Consider the following 18041-nt stretch of genomic DNA (forward strand, 5'->3'; position numbering starts at 1 on the left):
TTAAAGAGAGATGTGAAAGAGAAGAAATACGTAGGAGTGAAAAGATTAGCTGATAGGAGAACTGAGTGGAGAGCTGCGTCAAACCAATCCTAGGATTGTTGACCAGTGATGATGATGATGATGAGAAATTACTTCAGGTGTTTAGTCCCTGTACATTCTCATATCTCAAGCTAACATGTATCCTGTTCATATGTTATGTGCAGTTCACGTAAAAAACATGTACACATAGTTTTCCTCTGGGAGATTATTTTGTTAAGTTAGCCTTCATTAACTTGAATTAATTTCCACATTTTTCTTTCAACAGGTCTTTCCAACGAGAGTTCGTGGCATTTTAGGTGGTGTCACGACATGTGCAGCTCACCTCTCAGTCTTCACTGTGGTCAAGACATTCCCTCTCCTCCAGCACCTACTATCTCGCCCTGGTGCTTTCTGCTTTTATGGATGTGTTTCTCTTCTCGGGTCAATATTCTTTGCAACTCTGCTCCCTGAAACAAAAGGATGCACACTGCAGGAAATAGAGGATTATTTCTCAGGCCTTACCCCAACCCTTAAACCAGCAGCTAAGGAAGTGCCTAAAAATGTGAAAGGACCTGGCCTTGCTTAGTGATGGTGATGTGATACCAAAAATTTAGAATTATTAAGCCGTAGTATTTATCACCTCACTGGACAGATTAAGAAGTGAGTGTTTATCTTCATCTGTTCTTCCTCTGACTGATGAGCTCTGTGATAGATCTTCATTAGTGCAGTGGAGTAAAAGACTGAGATTTTTTAATGTTGATCTCACATGGTGCCCTATGAAAATATTTGTTAATGAGGCTGTCATTTCATCATATATTTTCATAACATTTTTCACAGACGTTATTCATAATTTCGCACACCATATCATAGTATTATTTCAGCCATACCATCAAACATTCATTGTGGATAATCGTGCAAGTTTTACTAATTTTACGCCTAGCTTGAATTTTGCCAAGCACAATATTCAGTAATTATGATCAACCAAATACTAATTATTTATCATGTGTTGCTGTATGACTGCGTGATGGGATGAGTGTAATGGAATGTCGTCCATGTTGTGAGATGTAATTGCTCAATGTTGATGCTGTATGAAGGTACTTTGAGTGAATGTATTTGTTATATGTAGTTTGAGGACAGTTTTTGACAAGGATTTCTTTGTATGTAGCTACTTTGTATTCCATTAGCAAATAGGAGGTTTTGTCAGTATTTCTTTTCCAGATGTGTAATATCATCTCTTGCTTTCTGGCTTTGTATAGCCAGATCAATTAGAGAACTTCATGGTGAGTGATGCCATTTGAGTTGACAAGTTCTTAGTTGGATCTTGAATGAAAACAAACATTCTGAAACACTTGAAAATGTTCTCCTCCATGGTATGATGTGGCAGTTGACTTTCTATTTATCCTAGGGCAGTGCAATACATTGTCAATGCCTTCTGTTTTCAAATGTTAGTTATAACTCTTAAAATATATTTTTATAGAGAACGTAGTAAGATGCTGAAGCATCCACTACATGTGACTTTACATGAGTTGTGATAAATAATATTTATAAAAAATTAGTTGTTTTATTTTATGCCCATGTGATCTCATGCCGATTGCAATGATACATCATATTTAATTCTTATTTTCCCTCATTTCCTGTAGAGTCATCCCAGATTCTGAAATCTTAAAGTATGATATACATATTCGGAAACCCAGAGAGATTCATGAGCTCCAGTATTTACGCTAATAGGGTTTTGCATTGGATTCTTTAAAAAAATGAAATACTTTGCAATAATTTACCTAATTGAGTTCTTCAAAAAAGAGAATTAGCTTGATTTTAAATTGATTAGCTTGATTTAAATTCGTAGAGCTACCAGGCCTTCATTCCTTCTTCATTTCTCCAACATCAACAACAGATATTTAGTTTTTTCCCCCTTGAATCTCATTCAGAAATTACAATGAGTCATAAAATTATCCATACAAATCATCAAAAGGAATTTGGGAAATGATATTCATGAAAAAAGTATGAAACAAAATGCTTATTATTTACAGAATAAAGAAAACACAGACCAAAGTCTCATCTTTCAAAAGTATAAAAACAAATAAGTCCCGTTCACAAATACGCTCACTTTGAGAAGGATTTGTACTCTTTAAAGTGAATTTTCCTCAAGAATTACACATTTTTGGTGATGCAGCAAACACCTGATTTCCATTATTTTACTCCAGCCATTCAGAGAAAAACGTTAACACAACTTCCACTTCTCTCTCTGGTTGAACTCCCTCAGGGCCATCCAGGCTTCATCGTCATATTACGCAGCATGCATAAGTCACGAGCAGCAGCTCTCCTTCCACTCACTGTTCTAATGTCATGCAGCCTCAAAAGTAAATCCGTAGTGAAAAGATCGGGTAGTGAACGCAATAAACTCGGCACCTACAATTGGATGGATGATTGAACAATTAGTCTAATTTTGTAAGAGCAATGAAAATAAACTGTTATTGGCATGTTAACCAAAGCTATATACAAAAACCCCACTGGATTATTAGAAGGTTTCTTAGTCATGTTAAGATGATGAATATACCAGCACATACTCAGATTTACAACAAGGACCAATTTATGGATGTATCCACAAAAATATGGATAAAGACCATAAGCCTGGAGATAATACACAACATCAATAAGTCCACAGATAGAAAAGTGATTGCTATTAAAGATGAGCGGATTTTTAACTAACAAAACCAGCAGTCATGGACTCACATCAACTTATGTACTATGAAAAAATCAACACATCACTGAAAGAATGATAGCATGACTGTCTTTGTTTTGATCCAGCAGGGAAAATATCCATGGATCAATTCTTGTTAAAAGTGAATTTTCAAGATCATCAGAATACACATGCTGCTGGAATAATATCAAAGTATGCAATAACAAAAAATCAAAATCCAATAGCTTTACATTAAATTTACCTTAAATACATATTTCAAATTCGCCATAAAAATTTATGTATACAATTGAAATCAACTTTATAATCATAAATAGTGCTGCAAGAATTGAAATTCAGCATTAGACGACAGACTCACCAAAGATGAAGGCATGGATTGAAGAACAATTCCAGTCCTGTCACGCCCACCACACTTAACAACACACTCCAGAAATTTAAAAACAAAATGTGTTTGCTGGGAGACTTCTCCATCTTGAACTATGACAGAAAAAGCCTATAAAGTAAAGAGAAAAAAATGCTGAATACACATAATTACACAGCTGGAGGGTGAAAAATGGTATAAAGTGATCACTTTGCTCAACAATGCACATTAAAGAGCAATCAGGTCAAATTTATATGATGTTTACTAAAATTGAAATTAGGGTTAATGAAAAATAATTTCCTAGAGGTAAATACATATGCATTTCTCCAGATCAGGGTGACCTTTGTGGACAGGTCATCAATTCTCACCCACAACAATTACTTGTTGATCAAAATTTTGCACAGGTAAATACATACATTTTACTCCAAATTTGAACACATCTTTAATATCAATTCTTTATTTGAATATCATAACTGATAATACTGTAATCTATAATCCTCCTAGGGCCTATTAAGCTAGTGCAAGGAAAGCAACATTTCTTTACCTTTAGTTAACAGGGAATATAGCGCATTTTCGAAATAGGTAGTGCAGATTTTTTATTACACATTTCTATAGAAGAATTGAGTATATAGATTCTTGCACTCAACTAGGACAGAAGACAGGCACTCTTCTAAGATGCCATTAAAATAGTTGTGATGATAAAATACCTGAAAGAGTTCATTTAGTGCCATTTGTAGAGGATCTGGGATAGACCAAGCTCTCCTTTGAGTGCCAACAGTACTGCTTGCACCTACTACACTTCCAAAGAGAGCTGCAGCATCATTGGGCTCAGGCGTAGTATTCATGGACAGTGATGGAGCAAGACGTAGGAGTTTACTAGGACAAATACCTTCCAAGTCCTGATCAAACGAAATATTTTTTAACATTAAGAGTGATCAAATACAAAGAAAACATGGATTAACTGCCCTGTAGGATGCTAATTAAAGCTATACACCTAATAAAAAAGGTATCACATAGGTATCAAATAGAATAATAGGTAGACAAATCAATACTGGATGGGGGAAAGGTCCATACCTCGCCTTCCATATCTCTTCTACTCCTTTTCCTACTTCCTCCTCGACCATTGCCACCTATATTCATTCCATTGCCACTGCCAGAGACAGATGATGAACTACTAACAGTATTCTCAACTCCACCTTGAGCTTCCACAGCTGAAAACACACAATAGGCACACAACTGTGCCAAAGCAGTTGCTTGAGGTTCAACTAACTGTTCTCTCCTGAAAACAAAAAATATCCTCTAACTAAAATAAGACAGTAGGAGAGATTCCTATACATTTTCTCACATGACAACTAATTATTCAGAACCCAATTATGACCATTAGAGAAAATTGATATGATTATCCAGAATGATACACACCAAGCAAATAATATAGGATTTTTTTTCGGGGATTAAATTCAGCTAGTGCAATATACACATGCATTAATGTTGAATTAATTATAAGAGGGAAATTCTTTATTTTTCTCATACTGAGATATTATATTAAAAAAACAAAATAAAACTTTCTTACTGCATTTGATTCTGCAAATATTGAGGGAGGACATGTAAAAGGAGAGCCAAATTACAATTCTCAATATCCAAGTGGAAAATTGCAAATGCCAGGTCAACTGCTTTGTCCAAATCTTCTCTGTAGTGGTACTTCAGTACTTCCTAAGAAGTTAAAAAGGTAATTAACAGTTTTGAAAAAATTGACACAATAATCATCCATTAATTTATCCTGATGCGTGTGTTAGCCTATTTATTTCAGAAATGAGATATAAGAGACTTCAAAATAAGTAAATTATAAGTCACAAAAGAATATATGACAAAACAACACAAAAATGAACATAGACAATAATTAACTTACCTTCACAAGATTTGAGACAAACCACTGTGAGCCACCAGTGTTTAACAGAGATTCTAGAGTATGAGTTGCTTCAACAGTCACCCATCCACGTTTATGGATGCCTCCCCAGATGGTCTGAAGTTGCTCACTTATTGGTAAATGGGAAACAATACTGAAACAAATGTGAGGTCAATTAAAAAACTTAAAGACAGAAATTACTTCTTGAATTAGTAAATGGCAGAACTGGAATCTAACCTACCAGTGTGAAAGTGTTAACACCTTTGACTTAGATAATGTGGGTGGATGAACGTCATACTGCATTTTACGAATAATCTGAAACATCAGACTTGACCTATGAAAGGGAATCAAAAATAAACAGTTAAGAGAGGCAGTTTAAAAAAATTCAAAGCATGAAAAGTCAACAGAGATCTTGAGGTTAAAGCATAATTGAAGTGAAAAAGTTACCACAGATAACCTCATAGTTAAGGTCTCTGTCATAAATAGATTGCATCCATGGGGGGACAATGTGGAAGAGAGGGGAGGGAACCATCAATTTAAGGTTAAGTTTAAGAACATAATTTTAAATAATGTCGCTCTGAGATATTAGAGCTAAATGTGACAACATAAAATTTAAAAAGTACAATGGTAATAGTACGGATACATAGTTCTAAGTGGTAGGATAAAAAAAATTTCTCATTACGGAAAGGCAGAAGCAGGCTCCGTAGGTATCCCTCTTATCCATAATTGCAGCAATCAATATACAACTAAACATATTAATTATATATATGAGGAGATGGATGTGACATAATATGGAAAACAAAATTTGATAACATTAAAAAGAAAAACAATACCTCTCCTTGAAGTTATCCTGTTGAATAATATCCTCATTAGGAAGAGTAGTAAGAAATTGTTGCACCATGTTCATAGGTTTGAGAAGAGCATCTTGATGAAGAATCTGTAGACAAAGAAGTTTATAACACACATCAAATGCTAACTAGAGACAAAAAAAATTGCAATTTCCCAAGTATGAAAATTTACAGTTACAACAGAAATTTAAGAATTATTACACTAAAAATTGAAAATACTTGAAAGCGAGAAGATGAGGAAATTATTCGCACCCATGAGCAGGGGCGGATCCAGGATTTCTTTCTGGGAGGGGCACAAGCAAGGCCGTATCCAGGATTTTGTTCAGGGGGGGGCACAAGGATACCTTGTTATACAAAACGAACGAAATTATAATGGGACCGTATTAAAAATCTATCATATTTTTAAGGGTCTGGGGGGGGCACGTGCTCCCGTGCCCCCCCCCTGGATCCGCCTATGCCCATGAGCACACAAAAAATGACATTTTTCATAACATTAATGTTTCACCTGCATGTGACTGCATAGCCATGCAGCAGCACAGACAGGAAGGCAGCACATTCTGGAACGGAGGGCATCCAGCACACGCTTAACATCCGTTGGAGAGAGTGAGCCCTGCTCCCAGGCAAATAGTACTTCACGAATTGCTGCTGGCACATTTAAACACATTTCATGCCATTTCACCTGTCTGCAATGAGAAAACCAGAGCTTCATATGAGCGATTTACAAAATAATAAAAATACTTTTATCTACTAGACTGTAAAATATATCCCTTCCTCAGTCTATTAATACCTATTTGCATGAACATGAATAGTTCTATCAATTCAAAATATATATCGCTATTTTATCAACACTTTTACTCTACTTCCTACAAATATTTCTAGGAGTTTAAAGAAAGAAGTAACATTTAGCACGAATTGGCAATAATCTCCTCAAAATTAAATCACATGCAATGGATCATTATTATGTCTTTTCTAGAAGTAATCCAAAGCCTGGTTCTACCTCTGTCATGAAACAAAATTGACACAATGTATTTAGATTTGGTCTTTTCTAAAGATTAAAGACATAGCTTAAAAACCAAACAAAAAACTTTCAAAGAGAATAGGTATATAAAGAACTCTACTTACCCCATCTTGAAATCAATATCACCAGCATTAAACTGAGAAAGAAGAGCATCCACTTTTGATGGGTCACATCTCTTGAGCATTGTTTCGGGGCACTTGGGTCTACCCCGCTCTACCATACACTCACGCACCCACTGCTCAAAAAATGAGTCTCCTCCCTCCTCTGAAAGCACCACCTAGGAGAAACCACACATATTGGGCTATAGCATATGGAAAACTATAATTTAGGGACACATCAAAAAAGGCTACAACTATATATTACTGCAAGCACACTGAACAACTATGAACTAATATCAAATCTTGGATAAAGGCTATGAAACCAAAAATAGCAGTCAGCCATAGCAGAAATTGATGCACAATCATGCATGAAATTGGGATAAGGATTCCACAACAACTTTATTTGTAAAAGGCCCAACTAAGATTTTAACATGACTGAATTTCACTATATAATTTTTATTAATAAGATAGAAGAATGTCTTTAAAAGGCTCAAAATACCAATTTCTCTCCCAAGGAAAGAATTAAATTTGGAGCACAAAAATATCTGCAACAAAAGTAAAACAAGCTAAATAAACTTAATACAGTGAGTTTTCTTTTTGAACTCTAATTGTATTCAGAAACATACATAATATATCTAGGAACTTTATTTTTCCACTGCGAAAGCTTTCATGCAATGAGTTGTGTGAGGTTACAAAACTTTACAAAGTTAACTAAATAAAAAATGTAATAAATGCACATTTAGGAATTTTAAAATAACTTCAACTAACCTGTGATCCATAAGTCTGGACAATTGAGCAAAGCATGAGAAAGGAAATGTCGAAGAGCATGGCTCTGGTTTGAGCTGCTTTTCCACCTTCACCACTTATTCCTTTGCTACATTCATTGAACTTGATCAGTTTCATCACAAATGTCCTCAACTTTCCCTCAACTGTTGCAACAGCAAGAATCAATTCAAAGCTCTTCCCAGTAAGCACTTGACAAAGGACTCCCAAAAGGGCTTCCTGAAGAAAAAGAGTAACTTAATAACTCCATACATATCCATTATGTGTGCACAGATAAAAAGTGGCACAAAAAGAAAAAACTGAAACATTACAAAATATAATAACAGATTTCACATTAATTTACTTGAATGAGTAAAATGTACAGATAACCTTTCATAATTATGACCTTTACTCAGTAAAAATCATAGATATATTTGATTTTATAACAACCAATCAGGCTAAAAATGTAGAAATTAGGTTATTATAATTTAGAGCTAAATACATGCCTGAATTTTGATGTAATCAGCATCAAGTGTCTTCAAAATCCGAGCTAAAGTGGGTTCAGCTCTAATGATAACTTTGGGTATTGATGCTGTCTGGGATACCACACTTGATTCTGACTTCTGAACACCCCCACCTGATGCCTCTCTGGAAGTTAATAATATATTTATTAACTCCGTCGGGATACAATTATCCATGGGTTTCGTCAAGATACAGAGAGACATAAAAGAATCACAAAACACAGCTTACAAAATGTCAAAAAAATTCTTGAACACTAATAACATTTATAAAATATCATTAAAAAATTCTTGGACACTATAATAACCTTTGTTACATAGCAAGTTTCTCAATCTATTCTTAAAAACCTTTTTTGAGGAAAGGGATTTCATATCAGAGGGAAGCCTATTGTAGATTGCAGCAATAGAGTGATATGGTCCCTTCTGGCATTGTCTAAATGAATACAGATAACTGTGAATGTCACTTTTTGATCTAGTGTTGTGACTGTGAAAATCAGAGTTAACACGGAAGTAATACGGATAGCACTTCACAAACATGGCACATGAGAGAATGTAAACACATGGAAGTGTGAGGATCTTGAGGGACACAAACAGTGGCCGACCACTTGTTCGTATTGGAACTTTACAGATGGCCTTAATGGCTTGTTTCTGTAAAGAGAAGGCTTTAGCTGCAGTAGGGGAGTTACCCCAAAACATGATACCATATGACAATATTGAGTGTACTTTGGCAAAGTACACAGCTTTTAGAACATACATAGAAACAAGAGGAGAGAGTTTCCTTATCATATAAATACCTACTGAAAGTTAATAATATTTTGATCATTCCCATGTTGTTAACATACACCTTAGAAAAATTACGAGCCTCTTGCCACCTCTTCCCCAGAATGCAAACATCTAGAAGTTTTCAATGCTCTTACTCAATTCAAATTAACATAAACGTATGCCTGGTAAAAACTTTAGCCAAACATAGTCAACTTCAATAACTTTCATTAACATGTTCACTGCAAAGGTAAATCTCCATCCTCGGGTTCAGAATGCGGTGTGACCCACTGGTGGATCTTGTGTATTCTCATCTTCTAGCCACTGCCTAGAGGTGGTGCAGGACTCCGTGGCCTTCTATCAACGGAAGTGGGCAGGGAGAAAGTGGAGGAACATGGGTATGCCACCATTCAAGCTCACTGCAGCTGGGGACCATTTTATAAGCCCTACCAGGACGCCTCAAGAATTTTGCACGGGCACACTGCTGGGACTCGGTGCTGCTATTTTTTAGGCTTTCACAATCTGAGTTTTAGACTGAGGTTAGTGTCAAATGGTACCTGAGTGGTACCACACCCATTTTTAAAATCTACTTTCCACTCAATTTGAGATAGAGTTTCGCTTTCGATAGAGCAAATCTACTTTCATTGAAAAACTGCAGTCTTAAGTGATATCAGGAAGTGGGGTCATGAAACACACTGAATGTATGCGTTTCACATACAACTGTACGCTGACAAGTTTCCATAATCTTAAGTGGTGGGCCAAGTTAGAGATGGTGGGCCATTTTTGTATGGTACTACCCACTCTAGCTAGAGTGCTGACCCACCGGTGGGTCACACTAACTTCCAGTTGCACTTCAAAGAGTACCTTGCATAAATATCAAGTTTCAGGTCTCTAACTTCCCATTTAGATGAATGGCAACAACCAAAATGTAAAGAAAAAAATGTAAACTTGCTGTTGCGTGGCGTGGAGGACAGGTGGGACCAACTATTGTGTCATGCCATAGAGAATGTGTTAAATCCATGTCAAGAAATTTCATACGTACCAGTATAATTTTAGGATTACAAAAGAATTTTAGGCTTGCTTCCCTACTGTTGAAAATACTTTCTATGCATGCAATATCAATACAGATAACTCTTCCATAGGAATCATTATAAATTATGTACTTGTACATAATTTATAATGTACTTGGTAAGAAAATATGATATATAAGCATGAACAGTAAAAAAAAGTACAAGGAACAGATTCATCACGTCAAAATATATTTCATTAATAATGTATACTCAATTCTTTAAGACTTATTACTTAATTCTTCTTTAGACTCTGGCATATGGATTCACAGAATCTGTGATACCAATATTAGGTACTTAGCTCTCAGGCAATAGAAATAAAACAATTAGAATAATTTTTCCCATCACTGATATATTAAAAAAAGTTAAGTAAAATATTACCTTCGGCTGGAGTATGCTTTCACATGGGTCTCAGTCACCAGACCCACTTTGGCCAGTTCATTCAGAAGACATTCTACCACACTGCAGCTGCATTTGGCATCAATGACATCAAGCAATGGAGTGTACTGAAGAAGCAACTCAAAAGCATTCACAACATCTTGTGAGAATGGAGTTGTAGCTGAGACCATGTTGGCTGATGATTGGGAAGACGGACTGGACATAGATGGATCCCCCAAAGGAGATGAGGAAGCCAGGCCATCCATTGTGCTTGAATTCAATTTATCTTGATTGGCTACTGAGGATGTAGAAGATGGGGAACCAGGAGACCCTTTCCCATGACTGGCTGACTCTCCTGTTGCAATATAGCAGATCAAGACATTACAATAAACAACAAGGAATGTGAACATCTTCATAGAATTTTATTATTAAATAAAGCTTAATAAGCTTTCTATAAGAAATTTGGCAACAAAAATTTAGAAATACATGCCAGATTTGATGAAATACATGCATTTCTTAGAGAGAAAAAAATAACAACAAAATTTATCATGATTTCATGTATATTTATGGAGAGGGATGTAATACATGAACAATGCTACATGAGTTAATGAAAATAAAGTTGATAATTGAAGTGATCATAACACCTCAAAAATAGGAAAAACAGCTACTAACCTGAAACAGACATATGGAGTTGCCTTAAAATATGAGGAACCTTAAGGAATGTAAAAGCTCCCCATTGAGATTCTTCGCTAGTAGTAAGAACATCATTTAAACATATTAGACATGCTCGCATAACTTCTGAGTATAGACGGGGAAGGGTGTATCCCTGAAAATACAAAGAGCATGGGGTTACACGTGAAAACATGAATGCATAATCAGGAGTTTAACTTCATCTCTATGGAAGCGAGGCTTGGACGTTGACAGCAGCAGAGAAGTCAAGAGTGGAAGCATTCGAAATGTGGTGCTACCGAAGGATGATGAAGATAAAATGGATTGACCGTGTGAGTAACCATGAAGTGCTAAGGAGAGTAGGAGAAAAGAGAAGCCTCCTAAAAACATTAAGCAGAAGAAGGGACAACTTAGTTGGCCACATTTTGAGGCACGATGGTCTGATGAAGACAATCGTTGAAGGACAAGTGGAAGGGGAAAAGGGCAAGGGACGGCCCCGAATAAGTTATATAGGACAGGTTATAAAGGATGTAAAAGAGAATAAATATGTAGCTATGAAGAGATTTGCGGATAGGAGAGAGAAATGGAGAGCTGCGTCAAACCAATCTTAGGATTGTTGACTGATGATGATGATGAACTTCATTTCATGAATGATGAAAAAGCATACATTTTGTATGAAACATTTAGGTAAAAACATGATAATTGGCTTACTAACAACTGTTTTAAATATGCAGCAGATTTTCTGGAAAGTGCACTTCCTGAGAGCTATAGCGAAGCCAAAAAAGAACTAACTCTATGGAGGGTAAGAAAGAGTTATTCCCTCCTTTTAAGAAATGAAAATTCTTGGTCCAAACCTCAAAGGTAACCATGACGTCACTTCACATCACATGATCTCGCAAGTTGATGAGATATTATTTATTATTTTTAAATGGTAAGGAACCAACAAGCATAAAAAAGTTTATAAAAATTATCTTCTACATAAAACAGAGACTATAATAGATATAATAAATATTAAAACTTAATTGGATGCAATAAAAGGAAACTAATGAATTTCTTCATCAGTTCATTCAGTCCTCTTACCCATTGCAACTAAATTTTATAATATCCTAAAACTAAACATTAACATCCCTAACGGAGAGTATTGGAACAAGAGAAAAATTCCACAAGCAATATACACTACCACAAATTTCATGAATGGTAATAAGTGGCAGATTCAGCATCAAATTTAGGGAGCGTGGTCATGAACTAGGTCCCGGGAGTATGGAATACCCCTCGGGAGAGAGGGGCGATCTTCCGAGTAAATTTTTAAAAATATGTAACCATTTTGGAGCTCAAAATTTCTTATTCCTTCTCAACAGCAATGAAATTGAACAATTTTGGACATTTAAGGATACAAAAACTATTAAACTAATAAAAATTAAAAAATTTTCAACAAAATTTGAGGTGGGGAGTCAAGGCTTCAGTGACACCCCCCTGATGATAATATATACCATATATTATCATCTGAATATAATCCCCCCTTTTTTTCCAAAAAATGTCTGTGGTAAAAGTAAAGGGGGGGACTATATTCAAACACATTTTTTTAACTTTTCCCGAAACTGAAGCCTCAAAATTAGGGGGGGGGGGGACTATATTCAGAGGGGGACTATATTCAGAGAAACACGGTATATGCTTTAAGAGTTTACCTTGAGTCTCTGCATCATTAGAATGTCATTGACAAACACGTGAGTGTCTGAAGATGGGTTGAGCAAAACTTCGACGGCGAGCAGAGCTTGAAGGGGGCAGTAGGTCACAGGGTCTGCGGTTGGGTGTTCCTCTCCTGAGGACTCCTTATCCCCACTCACACCACTCTTCTTTTGCCTCCACCGCTGCCCTTGAGCACCCTGTGAGAGCTGAGATATTGGCTGCAGCATCCACCCCTTCAGACAACCATCTTCATTGTCAAGACTGGTGATTCTCCTTCATTTTCAAAACAGGCACAGGTATTAGTGACTACCTCAGGAATCATTTCAAAGTGAAACAACTAAAGGTCCATACATAACCATTTTTCTTTATCCACATTCTTCAATATGATGCAATCACTTAATAAACAATATATTTCCTTAAGTATCTACATAAGTTGCTATAAAAATTCATTGACCAGTGCCAAGGATTCCCTAAACTCAATATACATATGAAGTTTGTTTTTTTTTCAGCAGTAATCCAAGGCTTTCCTCATGTTCTCTTACAAAAAATTGCATGACTAAGCAAATCGAAAATTTAAGTTTTAGTGAGACCACATTTTGAACAAATTACAATATTTGAAGAGTATACTAAATTACAGAGAAAATCATGCATATTTAACTGCTAATAACATAATAACGAGCTAATGGAAGAGAAGTAAAACTAGAACTATTAACCAACCTTAATATTTCCTCCATTGATGTAGTCAACTTGCCAGCATTTCCTTGTCCAGACAATGCAACCTCAAGTTCCTTACACTTCTTCAAAACATCATTGAATAGTTCTGGAAATAAGAATTTCATACAACTGTTTTGGATGATTACTTTTATAATACATACTGCACATCTTCATCATACATTGAAAATAGGAGTTTTACTTTTGGTGGATCACTAATTAATCTCACTACCCGCCAGATAGAAAAGTATATGCATTTAATGTATACTTTAATTATAAGATAAATAAAAATCTGGAATATTTCATAACCTATCAAATACTGTAGTGACATAAAATGAAGATGAAAAATCTGCGGAATAAACAACAGATTGTTATTCAATGCCTTGGTAAATTATAAACCTTAGAATGAGAAGAGCAAAAAAATGAAACATGAGTGATTAGATTCATTTCCCCTTCCCTGTCCCCATTTTAAACACCAGAAAAACATGTTTTCACTCCCTTATTCTAATAGAAATTACACTCTTCACTCACCCCTAATCAGAACTATGTGGAGCATTGACTACAAATGTGGTAACATCAACCTATACAATATAAATCCAGAGAATTTAAAGAGGAAACTACCTTTGCTTGTGCATTGACTTTAATAATTTGTTCATACATATCATTATAATGTCTATTTCCACTGTTTAATAGATATTTGTGTTTCCTATCTACAGTGGAACCTCGTTAAAGCGAGTACGGGCTATAGCGACACCCCCGCTATTACGAGAGATAGCCGATGCACCGTCAATTGACCCTATAATAAGCATGTTAAAAAATTTGTTTTTACGAGACCCTTTCGGTGTTGGCTCTCGCCATAGCGAGGGTTTCACCGCCGGAAGACTTTCATCAAGACTCCTTAACGTCTGTAATTGCTAGCGATCTGTTAGAAATGAAGTTAATGGAGTGCTCAGTCTCAAATTTATGTTGTAAATTGTCGTTCGATAAATATAATGATTGACGAAACAATGCTTTGCATGATTTTTATTCAGTGCGGCGCTTATAAATTGTTTGAATAGTTAGTCGTTATTTGAGTAAGGAAATTTAGTGATGCAAAAAAACATCGCCTTTCGTCTGGATTTCTGCTTACGTTTATCGGATAGATGTTTATCTGTCGCCGCACCACTCCTGTTCCTGTATATCTGTTCGCAACTGGTATATTGGCTATTATTTGCTCCACCTCCGGTAAAGCGACAATTCGCTATAGCGAGTGTTTATTAGTGCACCGTGGGGTGTCGTTATATCGAGGTTGCACTGTATTATGTTTACATCTGTCTTAGAGTTGTTTTTTATATTTATTATTTATGTACTAACACCAGTGTTTATTTTTTTATTTACCAACTGTGTGTTTTTGCAGAAAGTTTATATGACAATATCCTATACAATCAAGAGCTCAAAAACTTTCTATTTTTTTGCCTAATTGTACATTTTATAATTCTCCCCTCAACAAACATTATTATTATTACACATTTAAGCATTAAGCACATAGATGGGCCATCAGGGAGGGCTACGCGTATTTAAGACCCTAGGGACAATATTGGTTTTTGATGGAGGTGTAATTACAATGGGTACAAATTTACTTGCTAAATAAAAAAAAGTGTAGTAACTACAAGAGTTCATCAATAGTTTTTTTTTCTAAATAAGCTCCCATTGGTTTACACTGATAACAATTACTATCATTAAATACCCCAAAGAAATATTTATTTTTCAGATTATGGTTCTTAGAACTAAATCTGAATATGAAAATTTAGTGTAGGACAATAAAAATATTAACAACAGCTACAAAAGGTCAGAAAGGGTCATTCATTCCACTTCACAAATCAAATCACAAAGTTACTATTCCAGTGTTACCATCAACCCCTGCGAAGAGACAACATTAAGAATAAGGATTATATATTATAGAGGGATTTAATCGAAGGAAAGCCGAGTCATGGAGGAAATGGAAATTAGACTAACCTCGGTCATCTTGCCGGGCTAATTGCAACATTGCCAACGTGAAATCACAGTTCAGCATTGACCCCAGAATGGTAAATGGCTTCTCGAGAATCAATGAGTGTTCTGGACTGTCACCGAGGTCCGTCAGTGCTGTCAGGGCATGGGTCGCAGCAGTCAATAGCCAATGAACCAATGATAGGATAGATGCAGCTAGCAAACCTTCCTCAGGCTTTCCACGACAAGTGATTCTTCCCTGAAATTATAATGAAATATAGTAACAAAGCGAAACTTTCTTGCAGGGCCTGAATAAAAACTCGCTGATTGAAGTAAGTACGACGAGGGCAAACGAATAATAAGGAAAAACAGCGAATACATGAACTTAGGGTCCTTCAAAACAAATTAGTCACACTATTTATTTGTTCCTATCAATATAGTTAAAGTACCTGTATAGTTTCTAAAAACTCCATGAGGCTGATAACACAATGAGGCTTATGAAATCCATCATATTTACTTATTCTCTGCAAAACAGCAGCATAAGATACCAGCTGAGAGCTCAAGGAATGCTTCAGATAAGTCAGAACCAGTTCATTAGGGCCAGGACCAACAAGAGCTTGCTGAAGAATACAGTCCGCCAGATTATATACATCTCCGCTAACACCTCGCGGTAATATCTATCGAAAGAGTGGTTTTAGGTATCAGAACAGTGATGGTGCGTTCGGCAGTTCACTTCATAAATTACCCACAATAATGGGATGCCCATAACCCAAAACATACTCACTGTTTTTATTTGTATACCCCATTGTAAATCAGTCCACCTTTCTCTCCACGCCCTAAGCAGAAGAGCTTTTAAGCTACTAGTTTTACTCGTAACTTTGGTTGTCTCCATTGTCACTCCCATAAGCAAATTCTTCATTCTTCAAGCACAAAATACTCATTTACACATGGAGAACAAAGAAAATGTTTTAAGCTAAGAATCCAATGCAGCATGCCGGAGATTATCACTCCATACAATTGTTTTCATTCAAAACAGGTTCCTAATTTCCTCAAAACACCCAGTTTTCATCCAAGGAGCCACAACAACAACGTTTCGATTACCATTGATTATTTCGACCGTTGCGATTTTCTGCGATTCAACTATCGATGTCAGCACTCGAAGCGATATCGCCATTTTTTGCGGTACTGTCGATATGTGCATATTCTGTGCTACGTGGATGTAGCGTATGTTGAAACGGTGGTGGAAAATATTTAAAATTTAGCTTGGGTTCGTACATAATTATCCCTCAAGATGATGTGCTACTTTACCTCTATTCCCACTCATATGGTATGATAAGTCTATTTTTTCAATACGTTGCGTGGAAGGTCGAACAAGGTAATCTGTATGCGGTAAACAACTCTTGTCTTGTTATGTTTTGTTTCAGGATTATGATGGGCAGAGGAGGGCTGAAAAGCTATCTAGGATTATAATTTCCCTGTTTGGGGTAAGTAATTTCGTTTTTGAAGTTGCCGTGGGGTTTATTCTTGTCATGTTTTATAATATATTTCTTTGCAGGTTGTTGGTCTTGTGTGGGGCTACATAATCCAGCAGTTTTCTCAAACTGTGTATATTCTAGCTGCCGGATTTGTCTTGGCTTGCATTGTAAGTATATTGTTATTGATTTAAATGTATCAGTAAATTTATTGGACCGCTTACGTGAACATTGTGTTTGCAGGTCACAATACCTCCGTGGCCAATGTATCGTCAAAAGCCGCTGCAATGGCAGAAGCCCAGACCTGAAAATGAGCATACGCGAGAACAGACGACGAAGTCGAAGAAGAGAAAGTGAACTTTGTACATGAATTTGGAGTTTTTCCATTGTTACTCTCGGTGAAAAGGCACCGAAGAATAAATCCGAGAGACAATTATCAAGACTGTGGAGCATTTATAAGTTTAAACATCTAGTGTAAACGAGTTTCTTTTTTATGAAGTCATTCAAGTTTCTGCAGCTTATTGGACGATATTGTGTTACACTGTCAATTCCGGAGGAGTTTAGAGGTAACAAATAAATAAGTTCCTCATATTATTGTGTTTTTCAGATCTTTTTCTCCTTATCTCTTCACTAATGACAAACCTCTCCCATTTCAAATTGTATCATGAAATCCTTACGTGGTAACTAATAAGAAAGAAATATGAATGGTGGTGCATTGACGAGAATTAGCAGTCAATGAGTATTTGAATAATTAAGTGTTGATCGTGACATCAATGGATTGTTGTAACGTCAATGTTTTAATTTGATTCATTGATTTTTACGTGTTAGTCTTCAGTAAACTACAGATTACATTATGGCAAGGGCTTACCGTTGTAAGCCTGGGCTATGACTCGAGGGTCATTCCATGTCAATTCATTGAGGCATGACACCCATCTACTCAGATTTTGAAATATTGTTTTATCATTTCATGTGTAAATCAAAGTAAGAAATGAAAAGAGAGAAGCTTGGCTATCTCTGCTATTTATTTTTTCAGTACCATTTGAAGTCAATTTAGCATTTTATCCACAGTTTATATTTTGTAACCAGTGATTTTAGATCAGTATGACT

The 18041-nt window shown here is 36.0% G+C and overlaps 3 protein-coding genes across 4 annotated transcripts in view; 2 read left to right on the top strand and 1 right to left on the bottom strand.

The window, feature by feature from the left end:
• Positions 1-1338, top strand: part of LOC124157774 (facilitated trehalose transporter Tret1-2 homolog) — a 128923-nt gene extending 127585 nt beyond the window's left edge. For both annotated transcript variants that reach the window (XM_046532780.1, XM_046532781.1), the window contains one exon: positions 305-1338. In XM_046532780.1, the coding sequence (XP_046388736.1) occupies positions 305-604 (300 nt within the window). In that variant the 3' untranslated portion in view covers positions 605-1338. The remainder of the gene's footprint in view (positions 1-304) is intronic.
• Positions 1339-2015: 677 nt separating this feature from the next.
• On the bottom strand, positions 2016-16549 carry LOC124157773 (mediator of RNA polymerase II transcription subunit 24). The gene is made up of 19 exons (XM_046532779.1): positions 16247-16549; positions 15912-16139; positions 15490-15721; positions 13501-13603; positions 12783-13056; positions 11101-11254; positions 10432-10783; positions 8213-8354; positions 7713-7946; positions 6951-7123; positions 6334-6511; positions 5814-5917; positions 5222-5314; positions 4984-5134; positions 4648-4787; positions 4152-4356; positions 3785-3976; positions 3075-3209; positions 2016-2427 (listed from the first exon to the last, which is right to left on the bottom strand). Exons 1-19 carry the CDS (start codon positions 16379-16381, stop codon positions 2278-2280), a joined length of 3375 nt encoding a protein of 1124 aa, XP_046388735.1. The 5' UTR covers positions 16382-16549; the 3' UTR covers positions 2016-2277.
• Positions 16550-16630: 81 nt separating this feature from the next.
• LOC124157775 (signal peptidase complex subunit 1) lies at positions 16631-17525 on the top strand. The gene is made up of 4 exons (XM_046532782.1): positions 16631-16789; positions 16887-16946; positions 17018-17104; positions 17178-17525. Exons 1-4 carry the CDS (start codon positions 16754-16756, stop codon positions 17289-17291), a joined length of 297 nt encoding a protein of 98 aa, XP_046388738.1. The 5' UTR covers positions 16631-16753; the 3' UTR covers positions 17292-17525.
• The last annotated feature ends 516 nt before the right edge of the window (positions 17526-18041 follow it).

This window comes from Ischnura elegans, chromosome 4, assembly GCF_921293095.1.
Source record: "Ischnura elegans chromosome 4, ioIscEleg1.1, whole genome shotgun sequence".
NCBI classification, from domain to species: Eukaryota; Metazoa; Arthropoda; class Insecta; order Odonata; family Coenagrionidae; genus Ischnura; species Ischnura elegans.

Coding starts and splice junctions, on each gene's coding strand:
- LOC124157773 (XM_046532779.1), bottom strand. CDS start 16,381: ATGAAGAATTTGCTTATGGGAGTGACAATGGAGACAACCAAAGTTACG. Junction 10,784..11,100: donor ACTCCATATGTCTGTTTCAG/GTTAGTAGCTGT, acceptor ATATTGCAACAG/GAGAGTCAGCCAGTCATGGG. Junction 5,135..5,221: donor GTGTTAACACTTTCACACTG/GTAGGTTAGATT, acceptor CATTTGTTTCAG/TATTGTTTCCCATTTACCAA.
- LOC124157775 (XM_046532782.1), top strand. CDS start 16,754: ATGATGTGCTACTTTACCTCTATTCCCACTCATATG. Junction 16,790..16,886: donor CCTCTATTCCCACTCATATG/GTATGATAAGTC, acceptor GTTTTGTTTCAG/GATTATGATGGGCAGAGGAG. Junction 16,947..17,017: donor TTATAATTTCCCTGTTTGGG/GTAAGTAATTTC, acceptor ATTTCTTTGCAG/GTTGTTGGTCTTGTGTGGGG.